We start from the raw sequence: 17,860 nt of genomic DNA, 5'->3' as shown, positions 1-17,860 counted from the left end.
GGTCACAGCTAGTTTATTTTGAAGACATGTAAGTTGAGTGAGTGAGTTTTTTACGTCTCTTTTAGCAATATTCCAGCTATATCATGACGGGGGACACCAGAATGGGCTTTACACATTGTATCCATGTGGGGAAACAAACCTGGGTCTTTAGCGTGACAAGCGAACACTTTAACCACTAGGCTACCCCACATGTAAGGCCAACTGTAGGAGGCACAGTTCTGGGTTCAGTCCTTGTTTGTTGTATGTAGCCCTTTGTAGGGTCATAGTCAAATAATGACTAGAATATTTTTGTGACAGAAGACCATGTTGATGCTTAATGCTTTTCGTTGGTTTTCCTTGGACTATGGTGGAAAACCAAGATGAAACTCAGATGTAGATATGAAACAGTTGGGTAGCCCAGTGGTAAAAGCGTTCACTCACTCATCAAACATGTTATGTAAATTCAGGTAAATTTGATTTAAAATTACGAAAGGAACATTCTAAATTAATGGCCAGTTTGTGTCGTTGTAGTAATCAAGGGGAGATAACTTGCAACGTCTCATTGATGCTTTGAAAGATATTTAAGAACCAGCCACATGGTAGGTGTGTTTAGTGTATATGATTGTCACTGTGTTAGTAATTCTGTTTTTGTTGTTTTCAGAGCATTATTTGACTATGACCCTACAAAGGACAGCGGCTTACCGAGCAAGGGTCTGGCATTCCGTTACGGCGACATTCTCCATGTCACCAACGCCAGCGACGATGAATGGTGGCAGGCAAGGCGGATCACCCCTGAGGGGGATGAAGAAGGGATGGGCATCATTCCCAGCAAACGCAGGTACGTGGCTGTGTACTCTCCTCAGGGAGCTGAGGTAATAATGCTTGTAACATTCCAGAATATGCTTGATAAATATAGGTTGTCTGTATGTCAAAAACTGAATAGCATGTTATATTTACTTGATTATTCCAACCATTCTTTTAAGTGGATATATAAACTTTGAACTAAAATTCAAACTGAAGTTCAAAATTCTATTAAGAAAGTTTGAGATAATGAAATTCCAAGTATGTTGGGGTATTTCGAATTCATGTAATGTCGATAGAGAGTGATCCTATATTCCTTGTGACTATTTCAGAGTTGAAAGGAAAGAAAAGGCCAGGTTAAAAAATGTGAAGTTTACAGGCAAGAGTTCCAGCAACAATGATCGGATCAATGTAAGTATTTTCAATGCGTATACATCTCTGATAGGAAAATATTCACACCATGAACTAGTTGGCTGCATCAGCACACATTACTCAAGTAGGGCACCTGCTATAATCGGTGATACATCATAAATCCTTCACTTCCTTTTGTGTTCAGATTTTAAAGAACTTTCTAAATATATTTCCCTTCATAAAAATATGACATTGGAGGCTTTGTAACTAAAATTCTAATTTATTTATTAAATATTTATATATATTTTTTCAGCAATCAGCAGCAGCCAATGACAGGAAAAAGAAGAATTTCTCCTTCTCTAGAAAGTTTCCTTTCATGAAGAGCAAAGACCACAGTGGTTCGGAGGACATCAGCGCTGACGAACGTATGTACATTTTACCGAGGTCGCAGTAAAACCTGTTCTGATTGGCTGCTGACTCAGTTGTTCCGCTTATTGTAGCAAAATGAAACTAGTCCAGCTGTCCAGCAATCTAACAATAACAACACTGTCTGAAAATATATTGTTTTATAAATATGCAGCAATATTATATACATATATTATATCTACCGTGATATTTAGATTTTTCTTGTAGTAATGACGAGACTGTCAGGTATGAAATGTAACATGTTATATTTGGTATTTTACTTTCTCAGTGTGATAAATGATTAATATATTAATTCAGGATTATACTTTTATCAGTGAAACTGGTGTTTATAGAAGGGCACTAACTGTTTGAAGTGTTCATGCTTTCCTGAATGTTATTCAATGTTGTTTGATTTGTCTTTTAATGCTTCCCAGAAGGTAATGTTTCCATCAGCTTTTGTAGCTTGCTACAGTTCTCTACATGTTGTTCAGCAAACATAAGAAAAGACAAATAATTAGAATGATTTTATTACCAAGGGACAGAAATGCGGGACAAATGTCATACAATCAAAGTTACTGGATTTGATTATTACAGCTGTACAGTTAAGGGGAGATAATCAACGTAGTCAGATTGAAGTGAGCAAATGATTACAATCGCCACTGATAATATTCACCATGTGAATATGCCAGACCAAAATTAGTTGACTTATTTCAACACTTAATATTTATTAATTCGTTAAATAATAATATAAAAATTTTTATGAAATAGGCTAGTTGGTAATTTGCTTGTCATTTGCTTGTGAGTACATTTGCCACATGGGTGCAGCACCCTTGCTGTGATGTGGCTGGCATATTGCTGACAGTGGCAGAACTATTCCCACCCACTAAACCGAGTAATTCTTGAATGCCAGTTACTGAAAGTGATTACTAATAGTGCTTCTTGTGTTTTGATCTCCAGAGGGTATGACAGCAGTGGAAGGTTACTATCATTTGTCTTTATTGCTCAGAGCTTCTGTCGTAGATGTAGTCCATGTTGTCCTAGAATATACCTGCTTTGTATATTGTGTCATAGGGGCATTACGAGGCATTTCGCACTCTCATCAGCAGAAATTAATGCAGGGTGCGGTGAAAACAGAATGAAGCAACTTCAGACTCAATCTTTTAAATCAATTTTAAAAATTTGACCATGTTATAAAAACTTTGACAATTTGTTTGGTTTGTTTTATACTTTTTACTTCTTTATTTTTACAAAATATTTGAAGTAAGGGAAACTGTAATTGTACAGAGAGGCTTGATTTCACAAACTTTGTCAACTTTATCCTGATATATATGTTGAATTTCACATCAGACTGAAAGGCTATTCCTAAACAACAGTCAATGAAGTGTAAGCGTGGTGATCGCGATGCCCCTATCATGTTGCAGGAACTAAGAAAATCAAGTACCAGTACTAATTAACCTCTAAAAGCTATTAGATATTTTTGCATTTATTTTATTGATCCAACTAAAATTTGCATGAAATATAATGTAGTGAAGCAACTTGAGAAGAATGACAGCATTAATTGTTTTTTTAATAGTTAGATGTTAGATGTAGTTTGTGGTGAACAGTAGCTAGATATTTAAAAGAGGAAATAATAATTGACTTCTTTTTGAGTTTATGGTAAATATATTAAATGATATATATTAACTTGTAATACATGCTACTGATACTATGATAATACTGTGTAATAATACTGTACAATGTTGTGCTACCCCCGTCTGTCTGTACTAACAATTCCCATTTACTTGTTGCTCTCTGCTTCACAGAAGGTAACTTGTGTTTAATACCTCATTTATGAGGGTTTGCTTCTGTAGATGTAGCCATTTTGTTTTAGATAGTCGTGGTGCTGGTATATATTTAGTTTCAGATTTGAGGATATGACTTTGGAGATTTTTTAAACTAAATCCAAAACTCAATTCATTTCAGTTATAATATCTTCAACATCAGATTTGATAAACGCCAAAGTAATGTTGTTAAGAGCAGATGTTCATATCCTCAAAAGATTCCTGTGTATGCTTTTGCTGTGAAATCAAAAATAAGCTTCTTATTGAAGCAGCTCTAGCGCATTATTAATGGTTCAGGGAGGTTTGTCCAGCAAAGTGTTGTGGAAATGTTAACAGTGTGATCAAATAATTAATTTTTATTTGACATGTCTGTTTATTAAGGAGATGTGTTGCAATGGGACTTTTCATGTTGCCTTGTGTCCGGTACTGAATATTTAATTTAAATATGTTTAATTGTTTGAAGGGTGACAGTTTGCTTTGAATGTCAAAAAGAATTGACTTTTTTTGCCAATATGTTAATCTTTACTTTTCATGTTGTGCCATCCTAGTTAATCATCAATGCCACCCCGACTGAAGGATGGTGACATACATGGTGGTTGATACAGTGTCATATAGCATTAGTTGTGAGGAATATAGTATCAAATGTCACATATATATGTTATATGTCTTGTCTGCTTCTCTCCTATAAAATCATAAAAACAATAGTAATAACAATTATAATAAAAGTGAAAGTTACAAATTTATTATTCAGGAATAGTTCATTACATTAGGATAATAATGACTGGGTTTTTGAGAGAATCAGGGCAGAAAATGCTCTTCATGTTAAAAACATCCAGGTGTGTTTCCATCATGTTTTAAAGCATTAAAAGCCTTGTTTGCTGCCCCTGCCATGATACATTTGAAATATTAATGAGCATCATAAGGGGTTGACCATTAAATATTCTGGTTATATCTGTTTTTAGACCAATATGTTTTCTGAAACTGCTAGTGGTTTATGTGTTCGCTTATCTGGCTCAAGACATGGGTTTTATTCTCAAGATGGGAAAACTTTAGTGAAACTGTTCAAAGATTTCCAGGAATCTTTCAAATTATTAGACAACACCAGAATATGAAATGGTTGTTCCCTAAGTAAAGGGTTGATCTCATCAGTTCACTTATCACACATGTGTTCCCTGATGCAGTGTGTTCTAGGTTGAAGTGGTACTTACACCGTAGATAGAGATCCTACGGCTTCCATTGCCTCCTATCATATTCCCCTGCAGACTGTCTCAAACATTGCATTTGTTATTTCAAAGTAAGCTTTCCATTTAGACTAACCACCATAACAACACATACATTTAAAAATAATGCCCATTATGTAGGTTGTATTTTGCCCATTGTGTAGGTTGTATTTTGCCCATTATGTAGGTTGTATTTTGCCCATTATGTAGGTTGTATTTTGCCCATTATGTAGGTTGTATTTTGCCCATTATGTAGGTTGTATTTTGCCCATTGTGTAGGTTGTATTTTGACCATTATGTAGGTTGTATTTTGCCCATTATGTAGGTTGTATTTTGCCCATTATGTAGGTTGTATTTTGCCCATTATGTAGGTTGTATTTTGTAGGTTGTATTTTGACCATTATGTAGGTTGTATTTTGCCCATTGTGTAGGTTGTATTTTGACCATTATGTAGGTTTATTTTGACCATTATGTAGGTTGTATTTTGCCCATTGTGTAGGTTGTATTTTGCCCCCATTATGTAGGTTGTATTTTGCCCATTGTGTAGGTTGTATTTTGCCCATTATGTAGGTTGGCCCATTATGTAGGTTGTATTTTGCCCATTATGTAGGTTGTATTTTGCCCATTATGTAGGTTGTATTTTGCCCATTGTGTAGGTTGTATTTTGCCCATTGTGTAGGTTGTATTTTGACCATTATGTAGGTTGTATTTTGCCCATTATGTAGGTTGTATTTTGAATATATGTAGATTTTATTCTGGAAAAAATCTGTCTGGCATCTTTTATTCTTGATTTATTAGCATTAAATTCATTTTAAGAGATTATTTGTACACTTACTTTGAAATATCACAAAGAGTTTTGAGACAGTCCCTTCCACCTATCATGTATGTTGTGTACTTCATGGCATGTTCGTTTTCCCCACAGGAAGCGTAGCAAGTGACAATGACACTAGTTATCGTAAGTAAAGCTTCAGCGACCTTCAACCAAGGGGGATAACTCTAACCCACTACCTTCATGTTGGAGATACTGCATCTCCTTGAATCTAATGTGGCATGCAGACTTGCATGGCTGCGCTAACCAGATTGTTCTATGATAATACACATTCTTGCTACAGCCTGCTTCACATCTCTTCTTCTTGAAAACCTGGAGTTGATGCAGTGAACTCTTCCACACTGTTTCAGCTCCATCTTTACAATACTGTTGGGAATCAGTGTGGATTTTCTGATAACTGTCAACTTTGTTATTCGCGCTGATCCCTAACAACTTTTGAGTAATATGTTATTTTTCAACTCACTTCCAAATGTTCATCTTTTTTTACCTTGTGTAATTTAAGATGGATTTACATTGTCTGCCTTTGCTAAACTTCCATCATTCCGAGTCAATCCTTGATAGAGCCATTGTCTGTCCACCTCTTTATAACTCCATCAATTCACTCCCTATATAGACCTGTGAAGGTCTGTGTTAGAATTGATCTTCAGTAACCCATGCTTGTCATAAGAGGCGACTAACGGGATCGGGTGGTCAGGCTCGCTGGCTTGATTGACACATGTCATCAGTTCCCAATTGCGCATATCGATGCTCATGCTGTTGATCACTGGATTGTCTGGTCCAGACTCGATTATTTACATACCGCTGCATATAGCTGGAATATTGCTGAGTGTGGCGTAAAACTAAACTCACTCATTCACTCCCTATATAACACATCAGTCAATCCACCCCTAGATGACCCTTCAGTCCACCGTGAACTAACACTCATTAGTCAATCCACCCCTATATTACCCATCAGTCTATCCAACCCCCATATAATATCCATCAGTCAATCCACCCCTTTATAACCACCATCAATCCACCCCAAAATAACACCCATCAGTCAATCCACCCCTAAAAGACAAATCAGTCAATCCACCCCCAGTCAGTCCACCCGTATAAAACCTCCATTAGTCAGGGAAGACCTCCATCCACCTGTTATCACGCTGGGGAAGACCTCCATCCACCTGTTATCATTCTGGGGAAGACCTCCATTAATCTGTTATCACGCTGAGGGAGACCTCCATACATCTGTTATCATGCTGGGGAAGACCTCCATTAATCTGTTATCATGCTGGGGAAGACCTCCATCCACCTGTTATCATGCTGGGGAAGACCTCCATTAATCTGTTATCACGCTAGGGGAGACCTCCATACATCTGTTATCATGCTGGGGAAGACCTCCATCCACCTGTTATCACGCTGAGGGAGACCTCCATACATCTGTTATCATGCTAGAGAAGACCTCCATCCACCTGTTATCATGCTGGGGAAGACCTCCATTAATCTGTTATCATGCTGGGGGAGACCTCCATCCACCTGTTATCATGCTGGGGAAGACCTCCATACATCTGTTATCATGCTGGGGGAGACCTCCATACATCTGTTATCACGCCATGTAGCAAGGATGTGTATTGTACAATGACCTGCTGAAGCTTTGCCTTGCAACACAGTAGCTAGTCTCACCACCATTCTATGAGAATTGTACGTGACAACCACTCCTTAATCCTTACCACTAACTCTTTAACACAGCATATCTGCATGTCTTTAAACTCCATTCTCTTCCTATTCTTACTAATATATTGATGAGACAAGCTTTTGTTTCTTTCATTACATCATCTAACTTACCTATAACCTGTTCAAGATGTCATCAAATATGTTGGAAATAGTTTTTCAGTTTTCTTCTTTCAAGTTTCGAATCACCCTTCTATATTTCCAGTCTGCTGTAAGATGTGAAAACATCACCATGATGACCTCCTCTTGTTACATGTAACCCAGCTTCAGAATGTAACCATTTTCCATCTGCTAAAGAAATATATTTATGTTGCAATTCCTGCCATAAGTTTTACTTTTATCACTATTCTCATCTCATTGTATTCCTCATCATCGGGTGGCCCAGCAGCCCATTCCACAGCAAGATACTCAGGTTTGCCAGGATCTCTGGGTTCAAATCCCAATTTCACCCTATGGTACCAAGTCAGGCCGTTTCTTCGTTAACGTCAGTGTGGTCAGGAACAGACACCACATGACTGAAATAGAGTTATAGGTGTCTGGACCAGCCAGTGGTATGATTACATGTAGTCAGGTGGCCACGTACCAAGGTACAATCTGTCCCTCCTGTCCAAGCCAGTGCTGCTACTAATGATGATGATGATGATGTTGCAGGTGGAGACGAACCTATTCTGTCCTATGAAGCAGTGCTTCAGCAGGAGTGTAAGTAGAAACACCCAAACCATTCATTACAATCTGGAGGCTTGCAAATGATATTTTGTATTCTATTACCCTGATCTGCCCTGTCTTAGAATGGAAACTCATTCTAGCTATTGTGATGTATTGTTAAGGACATACAAATTTACTGTATGTGTTAGTTGGTTTGTAAGAAACTTAGAAAGTACCTGGTATTCTTAATGTTCACCAACTTCTAAAATGCCAATTAAACAGTTGGTTGTTTCTTTTTTTCTTTTTTTGGGGGTATTTTGTTTGTTTTGGGTTTTGGGGAGTGTTGTTGTTTTTGGGGGTGTTGTTTTTCTTTCTTTCTTTTCCTTTTGCAAATCTCAACAGTAAAAAATATAAAACAAATATATAAAACTAAAATCTCTTAGCAGAATATATACATGCTGCACTCGGTGCAAAAATGCTAATTTGTCAATCTCAGCATGTACAGGGTGGGCAGGATGTGGTAGCGGTATAACGTTCATGTCATTTCAGTGTTACTGTAATCTTTAGTTACCAATCTAACAAAAATGCTAATTCGTTAAATCTCAGCATGTACACTGACAGGGATACAAAGGTAACGATGGACACAGCATGGTTTTAGTAGAGGTGTCATCGTCCCTAAGATCTATAGTTACCACCAACAGGGGGAGGTAATCATGTGTGTGATATGATTGTTTCAGTGCGGTACACGCGGCCTGTGATTATCCTGGGGCCTCTCAAGGACAGGATAAATGATGACCTCATCTCAGAATTCCCAGACAAATTCGGCAGCTGTGTGCCTCGTGAGTCTCAAAAACTGTTGAATATCAAAAATATAATCCAGAAGTGATAGCACCAAGAAAACTTCACCTTATTTTATTATAAATTACACAGAACATTTTATTCAGAATTTAAAAATTTCAATATTACTATCTCCATGTTCTATTTGGGGATGTCCTCATTGAAAATGAAATACAGCATTGAATCTTCCAATGCATATTAACCTCACCAGGGATTGTGTTAACCTGAAGGATCAAGCTGTTGTCACACCATAAGTCTAGGTTTTATTCCGCAATGGGAACATTTTATAAAGCCAACTGGTGGCTACTATTGTATATGCTAAAAAACGACTATGAAAGCAAGGACTCATGGGAAATGTCCTGTATTGTGTGGAGTCAGTATGATGTGCTGTGGACTGACGTGCCTCTTGTTCCTTCAGACACAACGCGGGAGCGACGAGACTACGAGCAGGATGCCCGAGATTACCATTTTGTGGCGTCACGGGAACAGATGGAGAAAGACATTCAGAACCATCTATTTATAGAAGCTGGTGTTTATAACGACAACTTGTATGGAACAAGTGTGGCCTCAGTGAAAGAAGTTGCGGAAAATGTAAGTGTAGATCTTAGATGGAGGTCACAATGGCCAGACTGTTGTTTATTACAGCTAACAGTAAACATGTCAACTCCCTGTCACATCTAATGGTCATCTAATTCTGTGTTTGTTTGCCCAGCCACAGTGTTTACCATCTGTAACATCCTCTCTTATCATCCTGATGGAAAATATTTGTTTATTTCTCCCCTGACTGCAAATATGTTTACCTCCCTTTGACAGTAAATGTTTTGTTATTTATTCACTAATAATACATATGCCCCAGGGACATTAGATGTTTAATCCTCTGTTTTGTAACAATGTTACCCACTATAAGTTAATACATTGTTCCATTAACCACTGAAAGTAAATACATTGTTTCCTTACCCACTTACAGTAAATATATTTATCTCAGTGACACTTTGTGTATCACGCCTGTACATATGTGTGGCAGTAAATATATTTATCTCAGTGACACTTTGTGTATCACGCCTGTACATGTGTGTGACAGTAAATATGTTTATCTCAGTGACACTTTGTGTATCACGCCTGTACATGTGTGTGACAGTAAATATATTTATTTCAGTGACACTTTGTGTATCATGCCTGTACATATGTGTGACAGTAAATATGTTTATCTCAGTAACACTTTGTGTATCACGCCTGTACATATGTGTGACAGTAAATATGTTTGTATGTTTCCAAGCAGAAGAAGCACTGCATCTTGGACGTGAGCGGCAACGCCATTAAGCGACTGCAGGTCGCAGGTCTCTACCCCATCGCCATCTTCATCAAACCCAAGTCCATCGACTCCATCATGTAAGGCCAAGAAAATAGGCTGACACTGTATACAAAATCTAGCGGTGTTGTCCTCATGGGTTCATTTTTAATCCAAACAACAGATACAGTTCATTATGTATTCAAAATGATTTCAAATTGGCAGTGTTCACGAATAGCGTCTGACCCTCTGACAAATCCGGCAGATCCGCCAATGGTCCAATAGAAGTCTACAACCCGCCTGTCTGACTGTATATTTCACAATGACTTTGACTGAAGTTGTTATATGGGAAATGTGACACCTGTTTGCTGTTTATAAATCTTATGTTTGTTTATAATTTCAGTGCCAATTATAAGAAATGCTAAATCTGAAATGTGTGTTTAATTTTATTCTATGGGTCTTGTGAATTTTCAATGGGTCAGACAGACATCTGAAACTTACAGGACCCAATGTCCTGTTCCTTTGAAACGCGATTCGTGAACACTGAATTGGCCGCACAAAAAGTTTCCAAATCAGATTCCAGGTCCGTGGTAATGTTCATGTGAAATTCAATGATAAAACTGGTCATGTCATCCCCGATCGATGCTCATGATGTCAATCACTGGACTGACTCAAGTATATAAAGATCAACCAAGGCTACCAAGATACATATATGTCAGTCACAGGATGGTCTGGCACAGACTTGATTACAGGCTGTTGTCATTATCAGAGTATGGTATGTACAAAGTATGAACATCATGTGAACGTGACATCTGATTGTGTCGACAGGGAGATGAACAAGAGAATCACAGATGAGCAGGCACGGAAGACCTACGAGCGGGCCTTGAAACTGGAGCAGGAGTTTGGGGAGTATTTCACAGGTAAGTGGAACAGAATCTGTTTGGGAGTATTGAAAGGAACAGCCGCAGTGTCTTTGGTTGTAACAATGCTACCAGTGAACTGACTGACTGAGTTTTGTTTTACGTCACTTTTAGCAATTTTCCAGCAATATCACGGCGGAGGACACCAGAAATGGGCTTAACACATCGTGCCCATGTGGGGAATCGAACCCGGGTCTTCAGCGTGACGAGCCAACGCTTTAACCACTAGGCTACCCCACCACCCCTCTACCAGTGAAGGTCCGGGTTAGAATTGGTCTTCATCCCATGCTTGTCGAAGAGGCTTAATAACAGGATCGTGGTCAGACTCGCTGACCTAGTTGACACATGTCATCGTATCCCAAATGCGTATATCGATGCACATGCTATCAATCATTGGATTGTGTGGTCCAGACTCACTGTAACAGTAGGTCTCTGGAGCTGGATGAGACTTGTGGCAATAGATGCTGTGGGATTGCTTCATCCCCATCATGCAGAGTCGACAGAAGTTACAAATATTTGTGCCTTGTTATTTTAACTCACTTCAGACAAGAGAACAAGATATTTATCATCTATAAAGTGGTCCAAGTTTTATAATTGTTCAGCAGTACTAACCAATGTCTTAGTGAAGTTCAGCCACTACTTCAGTAGCAGAGAGTTTAGTGATGTTATTTGATTGTGACATCATGCTGACAAATGATGTCACAATGGTCTGAAAAGGATGTTGATACTATTTTATATTCCCCGGGTCACAATGGTCTGAAAAGGATGTTGATACTATTTTATATTCCCCGGGAAGCCAATTTTGTGTGATATGTTCAAATGTCCCATCGGGTAACAGATTTTTTAGATGTAAATCCAATGGGTAAGAATTGAGAAACAGACAGTACCTTAAAACAACTTTCTTTGAAGGTATGTTTTAGGTAGGAAAACAGCAAGTGACCAATAGCAATGGGAGACTTCATATTTTTCGTTTTTGCTTACTAAGGGTTATCTGCCAATAACTATATGAGTAGAGAAAAAATCTAATGGTATGGTATAATATATTTCAAGAACCCCAAATTTGAAATGTTTGTCTGTGAAGGCGTGTGCCCTTTCCAAACTGTTGGTTCTGATTTGAATATGTTGATTGCTAATTCTGTGATGTCTGTTTCAGCTGTTGTCCAGGGTGACACTGCAGATGAGATCTATGCAAAAGTGAAAGAGGTTATTCGAGACCAGTCAGGACCAACAATCTGGGTTCCAGCCAAAGACAAACTCTGAACTCTTACGTCTTAGAGGAAATAAACTCATAACTTCCGGTCATGTGATAGTCATGTGACAGTCATGTGACTCATAGATGATGCTCAGGCTGTACATTATCTCTTTGTCGGAGACTTTGTGATACTGTAGGAATGATGGGATACTGTTGCTACGACGACCGGACCTGTTGCTATGGTGATCTCAAGATTCTCCTCTGCAGATCTGATCGTGGCTTTCAACATTCACCATACGACCTTGACCTTGACTCAAGCTCTTCCGGATGCTGCTCACCCGTGTATGGTTGGAATCGGAAGATCAGCCGTACACTTTTGCTACTACTTTCAGTTCCCGAGTACTCAAGGCCTTTCCAGGTGTACACTTACAATAACTTGATGGTTGACAGGCCACGTCAGAAAGGTCAAGTGCTGGTAAAGAAGTAAAACTACATGCAGGCTCAAGAGGTGACCTGCAGACACCATGTTTGTGTACAAGTGTATTACTACTTATTTAAGACTTGATTTAGTTGCTATTGACTGTCGGAGCAAGGTATAGCAAGTATAAGCTACGAGCCCATCACATGATTACACGGCTGTGAAAGTATGGAGCACCGTCTCGCCAAATTATTTATTGATGAGCTGTTTCATCAAACTGCAGCCTGCACAAACAATACGATAAAATTCCATCTTTCATTGCGAGATCATTTAGAAAATCAAAACAAGCTGTCATAAAATGCTGGTGTATCATGCATAGTATTTTTAAAGTTTAAACAAGGTATTGTATTGTTTTGATGTACAAACCCTGAAACTGGGCCTATACTGCTGTGATTAAGGGATGTATGTAAAAATTGTCAATAACCGTTGCCATGGTAAGATGTTACTTTTGTGTATCCATGGCAACCACAAGTATTTCCATTTTTGTGATGCTCTGCAACTATGGTAGGTTTTAATCAAATGAGTGAGTGAATGGTTATGACAGAACTGTGTAACTTATTCTGCAAGTTGGCTTTTAGTTTCTGAATAGAATAATGCCTTTTCCTGTTGCCATGGTAATCAGTGATTGTCGTATGACTGCAGTTTATCATAACTAGTTGTTGAGCTTCATGCAGTCGTTACTTTTAGTAGACTTATGACCGTTCACTATCATGGCACATTTTTCAGAAGCATTGTTTACTTTACATTAAGTTTTACCAGCTCCTTACACAGTCTAGCTTTCCACCATTGTCGGCAGCCCTCTGGTGGCATTGTTTTAGCTTTGTTATTTAAACACTAGTTTAGCGAGCTGTTTTTGACTGTATCATTTTGATATATATATATTGCAATTTAAAGAACAGCGTATGTAGGCCTGTATAGATGTATCATGACCTTCACCTTGACCTGACCCTCTTGAAAATCACTGTCAGTGATTGGCGGAAATAAACCACTATTTATTCTGGTTTGACTACCTCTAGTTTTCTGTGTTATTTCCTGCATGCTGCTGATAGTTGTTGTGGTGGCAAGGCACATGGTTGCTAAGCAACAACTCCAAGGATTTGCTAGTACGTACGCCAAGAGCTTAGAGGATGTAAAATGATCCATTATTTAAGAAACCATGTCTGTGAGGACAGAGGAAATTGTTGATGTGTTTGTCGGCTAATTAGTGCTTTAAGTTATGTACATTTGTACAAAACAATTCCAGCAACAAAGTACCTATTGTTATGTAAAGTAATGGTTTGTTAAATTGTGCTATGTCAAGTTTCAACCGGTTGAAATTGTCCAGCCAGGTATGTGTCCAGATTTATAAGCCATTGTGTGTGCAAGGGATCTTAGTTATAAGAAGTTTCCCATAGTGGAACCAGACAACATCCCTCACTGTGTTACGTTCAGTGTGATTAATCGTATGAGGATACTAAACCATACATGAAAGTTCAATGGCAATAGAACAGCTATGGTAGAAGGTATCGGAATAATTGGTCCACTCTGTCATTACATAGCATCTCAGAGTCCTACAAACTTTGTTCCATGTATAAGAAGCAAGTGTATGTACAGGATATCAGCCGAGGTCGACAGCCTACAGTGTCATGTATGTCCTCAGTTTTTAGTGGTATGTATGTAAGTTTTCAAGAGGGTCGTCTCCCTTACCTGTAGTCAGCTTGTACATGTAGCTTTTTTCGTTACTTGTCTATATATGTCTACCGTACATCTCTCTTTGTCACTGGGAGGATTTTGCAGGAAAAGTAATTTCTGTCTTGCCCTTGTCTTGTTTGTTCTGGGAGTTTTTTGTCACAAAGGACTTCTGGCTTGGTTTTGGTTTTGCACCTGAAAGTTTTTCTTTCGGTTCTAGAACCAGTCATTATCACCAACCAAGATTACTTTTTCAGCAGATCTCCCAAAGGCATGTTATCATATCATTGATATCAAAGACCACACATCGATATTTGTTGTGTCATACAGTCACCACTCATAGTTCACCTCCGCCTATACACAGTGTAGCTCTCCATTGTGACACAAGGGTTGGACAATACGCAGGTTATATCATGACTTTGTATCCTCACTACACGTATGATGCATATATATATGAGGAGAGTTGATGCTATATGTCCATGGCACTTCTTGGTTTGGCATTATTAAAGATGGCACTGGAATTAAATTTGTACATAAAAAATACGAAAATCATATTTGTTGATCTTTATAGATCTCATCAAGGCAATAAGTTTTTTGTACATTACGAAAGGTACAATGATGCAGGATAGTAATGTCCTTGCAACTTTCACAATTGCTGCTACTCGAATAGTAAGGATAGTCATAAACGTCGACACAGAATTGCCCAACCCTTGTCCAATTATCAAGAATTACTGAAGTGATACAGGGAAAACCTATATGTTATCTATAGAGATGTGAGTGAGGCTATTTATATCATAAATAGCAAATTTATTTATGTGAAATTGTATTTTAATTGATGACAATAATAATAATCATGGCAAAAACATGCGAAATATCGAAACTTGTAAATATTTGAAATTATCGCTTGGGAATATATCCATGCTAAAATGACATTGCTTAAAAGGAGGAAAATGATCACTCACATTTGTTCTATAGATACTTCAGATTAGGGAGTTTACAAATGTTTATTTTAGATGAGAAAAATATTTGCTACTAATTACTTTTTCTGATTTTGGAAATATATTACAACATAATTTAGTTGTTCTCATAAAAAATATCAGTGCTTTAAGTAAATCACAAGATTTTACCGCTGTAAAAACTGGATAAGTTTATCAGTAGCGTTAGTGTGTCTTGTTAGGCAGAAGAAACTAAAATGTGCAATTATGGCATTGTTCTTCACATTTGGGGCGAGTTATTGTACAGAAATAGAGCCCTGATTTGTCGAAGGAAGCTAGCATGTTGAACACTGTAAGTCTTTAGGTAAGTAGTACAGCTCCGTCCTCTATAGGATTGAGGTATGTCGTGTGGAAGATGTTAGCTGTACAAATCTGTTAACAAGGAGTGTAGGCATTCAAGAAAATAAACTGCCGATACTACACATTTCACAACTTGTTGTGTTTTATCAATTTGTTGTGTAGAGGACCAGCTGTTCAGGATTCATGTGGGTGTGAGATGTTTGGTACAGACAATATTTCGTGCTCACTGCTCACTGCTTTGAAAGGGGTTCATGCAACATATCAAGATACATTATAAATGTATTTATGGATGATTGTTGATAATAAGCCTTAATGCGATCTTGATAACGTTAAATCATCAAGAACAATGATGGTGCCTCTTTCTATATCTACTAGGGCGTAAAGTCATCCCATAGATGACATCCTTACCTTGTCAGCTTGCTTACGGGGTTAACTTCTTTGGTCATGTGGATAAGTGTCCGACTTTAGATCAGAATGTCCGTGGTTTGAATCCCATCGCAGGACTCAGAAATTTCATGGCGGCTACATATTGTTTTAGCTTTTCTAGTTATTTTGTACTTTCACAGCTGGGGAAGGTGTATGTTTTTCATAGTTGTGTAACTTTGGGGTACACAGACCTATGGGTTGAGTGTCTGTATGGGGTCTCTTCATTCACTTCATGCCCTTGTGGGAGGTGGGGTAGTTAGTGGTTAAGGCGTTCGCTCGTCACGCCGAGGACCCGGGTTTGGTGTCCCCTGCCGTGATATTGTTGGAATATTGCTAAAAGCAGCGTAAAACCTAAACTCACTCACTCACTCACTCTCATGCCCTTGTAAACATGCAGTATTGGAGTGAGTATGGTTTTATGACGCTTTTATAAATATTTCAGCAACATCACATGAGGGGCTACCAGAAATGGGCTTCACACATTGTATATATATGGGGAATCAAACCCGGGGTCTTCAGCATGAGGGAACGCTTTAACCACTAGGCTACCCATCTCCCTGCAGGATAGGAAACCACTGAATTATATCACAGTTTTTTAAGGCTGAATATATAAGGTTATATACCTGTAACAGAAGAAAACATCTGAAGTAAATGTTTCTGTTCCATCTTTTCACCACTTGACCCTACTTTCAATATACACTTTGGATAATATTGGTTTTAAGCACTTCTTAATTATCCCCTGCGGGGGATATAGTATTAGGTTCCGTCCGTCTGTACGTACGTACAAATTGGAAAATCTTAAGAACCGTTGACTGGATTCTTTTCATATTTGGTACCTAGGTTCCCCACAGTAAAAGAAAGTTCCCAGTCGGGTTTGGTGACCTTGACCTTCATTTCAATGTCACAAGGGGACTTTAACGTCATTGCGACACTTTAAAGATTTCAGCATTTTAACCTGCATGTAAAGATGGTCAGCGAGATATCTCTAGAACCATTCCTGGATTTTCTTCATATTTGACACCAAGCTTCATCTGATGAAGGTGCAAGGCCCAGTCAATTTGGTGACCTTCACTTAATTTTCAATGTCACGGCGACACTTTGAAGATTTCAGCATCTTAAACTGCATGTTGAGATTGTCAGCGAGATGTCTCAAGAACAGTTCACTGGATTCTCTTCATAGACTTTGAAGACTTCCCTTGAATGTTTTTCAATAAGCAATTTTTTTATTACTAAATTTGCATATTTCAAACACTAAGACATTCATGTCAAGGTCAAAGTGAGTCTTGAAAATATTTCTGCTTTTGAACAACTACAGAGCAAGATATCAAGAGATGTTGACTGGTCATGTTTTGTTTACATTTAACTTCATTTTAAATTACGACCTTCACTTTCATTACTTTTTAAGTTTAATTTGATAATTTGCGGCGGGGGATTATGTCACCTTAGTGACAATGCTTGTTATTTTTGTGATACAAACCCATGTTTTTCCAAGTAATTCATTACAGTATCATTCAAAGATGAAGGATTTTATTTCATTTAACTGATGTCCAGGTGAACAGGTGAGGTGTCCGGGCTGCTGGAGTTATGTCCCTTACCCAAGGCAACCTGAAATTATCGTCAGACTAGGAGTTTTTGTCTTTGAGTTGAGCACACACAAATAAATGAGTGTTAATACATGTAGACTGGTCTGATGTATGGCAGATGACTCTGAAGGGACATTTACGCCTATGATTTACGCCTTGCTTCCTCTTGTCCATTGCGGGGCGGTGGGGTAGCCTAATGGTTAAAGCGTTGGCTCGTCACGCCGAAGACCCGGGTTCGAATCCCCACATGGGTACAATGTGTGAAGCCCATTTCTGGTGTTCCCCGCCGTGATGTTGCTGGAATATTGTTAAAAGCGGCGTAAAACCAAACTCAGTCAGTCAGTCTTGTCCATTGCCATTACCAGTCAATGCCAGTTAGAGCTAGTGTCCTCCCTGGTCAGTCAACTTAGTGT

The 17,860-nt window shown here is 38.4% G+C and overlaps 1 protein-coding gene across 13 annotated transcripts in view; it reads left to right on the top strand.

Annotated features, from left to right (window-relative positions):
* The window catches only part of LOC124273272 (disks large homolog 2-like), a 343,312-nt gene extending 329,828 nt beyond the window's left edge, over positions 1-13,484 (top strand). For 4 of the 13 annotated variants that reach the window (XM_046708499.1, XM_046708493.1, XM_046708498.1 and 1 more), the window contains 13 exons: positions 641-817; positions 1,113-1,191; positions 1,445-1,556; positions 1,971-1,973; positions 2,494-2,514; positions 3,339-3,341; positions 5,499-5,531; positions 7,767-7,814; positions 8,498-8,599; positions 9,016-9,188; positions 9,874-9,986; positions 10,714-10,805; positions 11,959-13,484. In XM_046708499.1, the coding sequence (XP_046564455.1) occupies positions 641-817; positions 1,113-1,191; positions 1,445-1,556; positions 1,971-1,973; positions 2,494-2,514; positions 3,339-3,341; positions 5,499-5,531; positions 7,767-7,814; positions 8,498-8,599; positions 9,016-9,188; positions 9,874-9,986; positions 10,714-10,805; positions 11,959-12,065 (1,063 nt within the window). In that variant the 3' untranslated portion in view covers positions 12,066-13,484. The remainder of the gene's footprint in view (positions 1-640; positions 818-1,112; positions 1,192-1,444; positions 1,557-1,970; positions 1,974-2,493; positions 2,515-3,338; positions 3,342-5,498; positions 5,532-7,766; positions 7,815-8,497; positions 8,600-9,015; positions 9,189-9,873; positions 9,987-10,713; positions 10,806-11,958) is intronic. The other 9 variants (XM_046708494.1, XM_046708496.1, XM_046708495.1 and 6 more) reach the window with 9 other exon arrangements.
* Positions 13,485-17,860: the final 4,376 nt, after the last annotated feature.

The sequence above is a fragment of the Haliotis rubra genome, unplaced genomic scaffold (assembly GCF_003918875.1).
Source record: "Haliotis rubra isolate DU_JTF1 unplaced genomic scaffold, ASM391887v1 Scf179, whole genome shotgun sequence".
In the NCBI taxonomy this organism is placed as follows: domain Eukaryota; kingdom Metazoa; phylum Mollusca; class Gastropoda; order Lepetellida; family Haliotidae; genus Haliotis; species Haliotis rubra.
This window is presented reverse-complemented; position numbering and strand designations above follow the sequence as displayed.